The sequence below is a fragment of the Penaeus monodon genome, chromosome 27, assembly GCF_015228065.2.
Source record: "Penaeus monodon isolate SGIC_2016 chromosome 27, NSTDA_Pmon_1, whole genome shotgun sequence".
NCBI classification, from domain to species: domain Eukaryota; kingdom Metazoa; phylum Arthropoda; class Malacostraca; order Decapoda; family Penaeidae; genus Penaeus; species Penaeus monodon.
The window spans coordinates 29,085,395-29,085,633 of NC_051412.1; the positions used below are offsets into that span (position 1 = coordinate 29,085,395).

General features: G+C 62.3%; 1 protein-coding gene across 1 annotated transcript in view; it reads left to right on the plus strand.

Moving 5' to 3' along the window:
• Window positions 1-239, plus strand: part of LOC119590386 (protein O-linked-mannose beta-1,2-N-acetylglucosaminyltransferase 1-like) — a 36,262-nt gene that overhangs the window by 34,174 nt on the left and 1,849 nt on the right. Inside the window, exon 14 of the mRNA XM_037939055.1 lies at window positions 52-233. Within this exon, the coding sequence (XP_037794983.1) occupies window positions 52-196 (145 nt within the window). The 3' untranslated portion in view covers window positions 197-233. The remainder of the gene's footprint in view (window positions 1-51; window positions 234-239) is intronic.

Below are 239 nucleotides of genomic sequence, written 5' to 3' on the forward strand. Positions count from 1 at the left end.
ACAACATGGAAAAGTGTACATGATCCATCACTAAGCTAAGCCTCGCCCAAGCCTGCGCAAGCCGGCCGACCTGCCTGTGTTCCGCGCGACGCCCTCCAGCCGGGCCGGAGCTCACCGAGCGCTGACGAAGGGCTTGGTCAAGCAGCAGCATCGCCTCGAGCCCCCCGAGGAGACTTACCGGCGCCTCATGAGTTGATGTTCTGCAGGGAAGACGCTGCTGTTCACCGGATGCAGTTGGG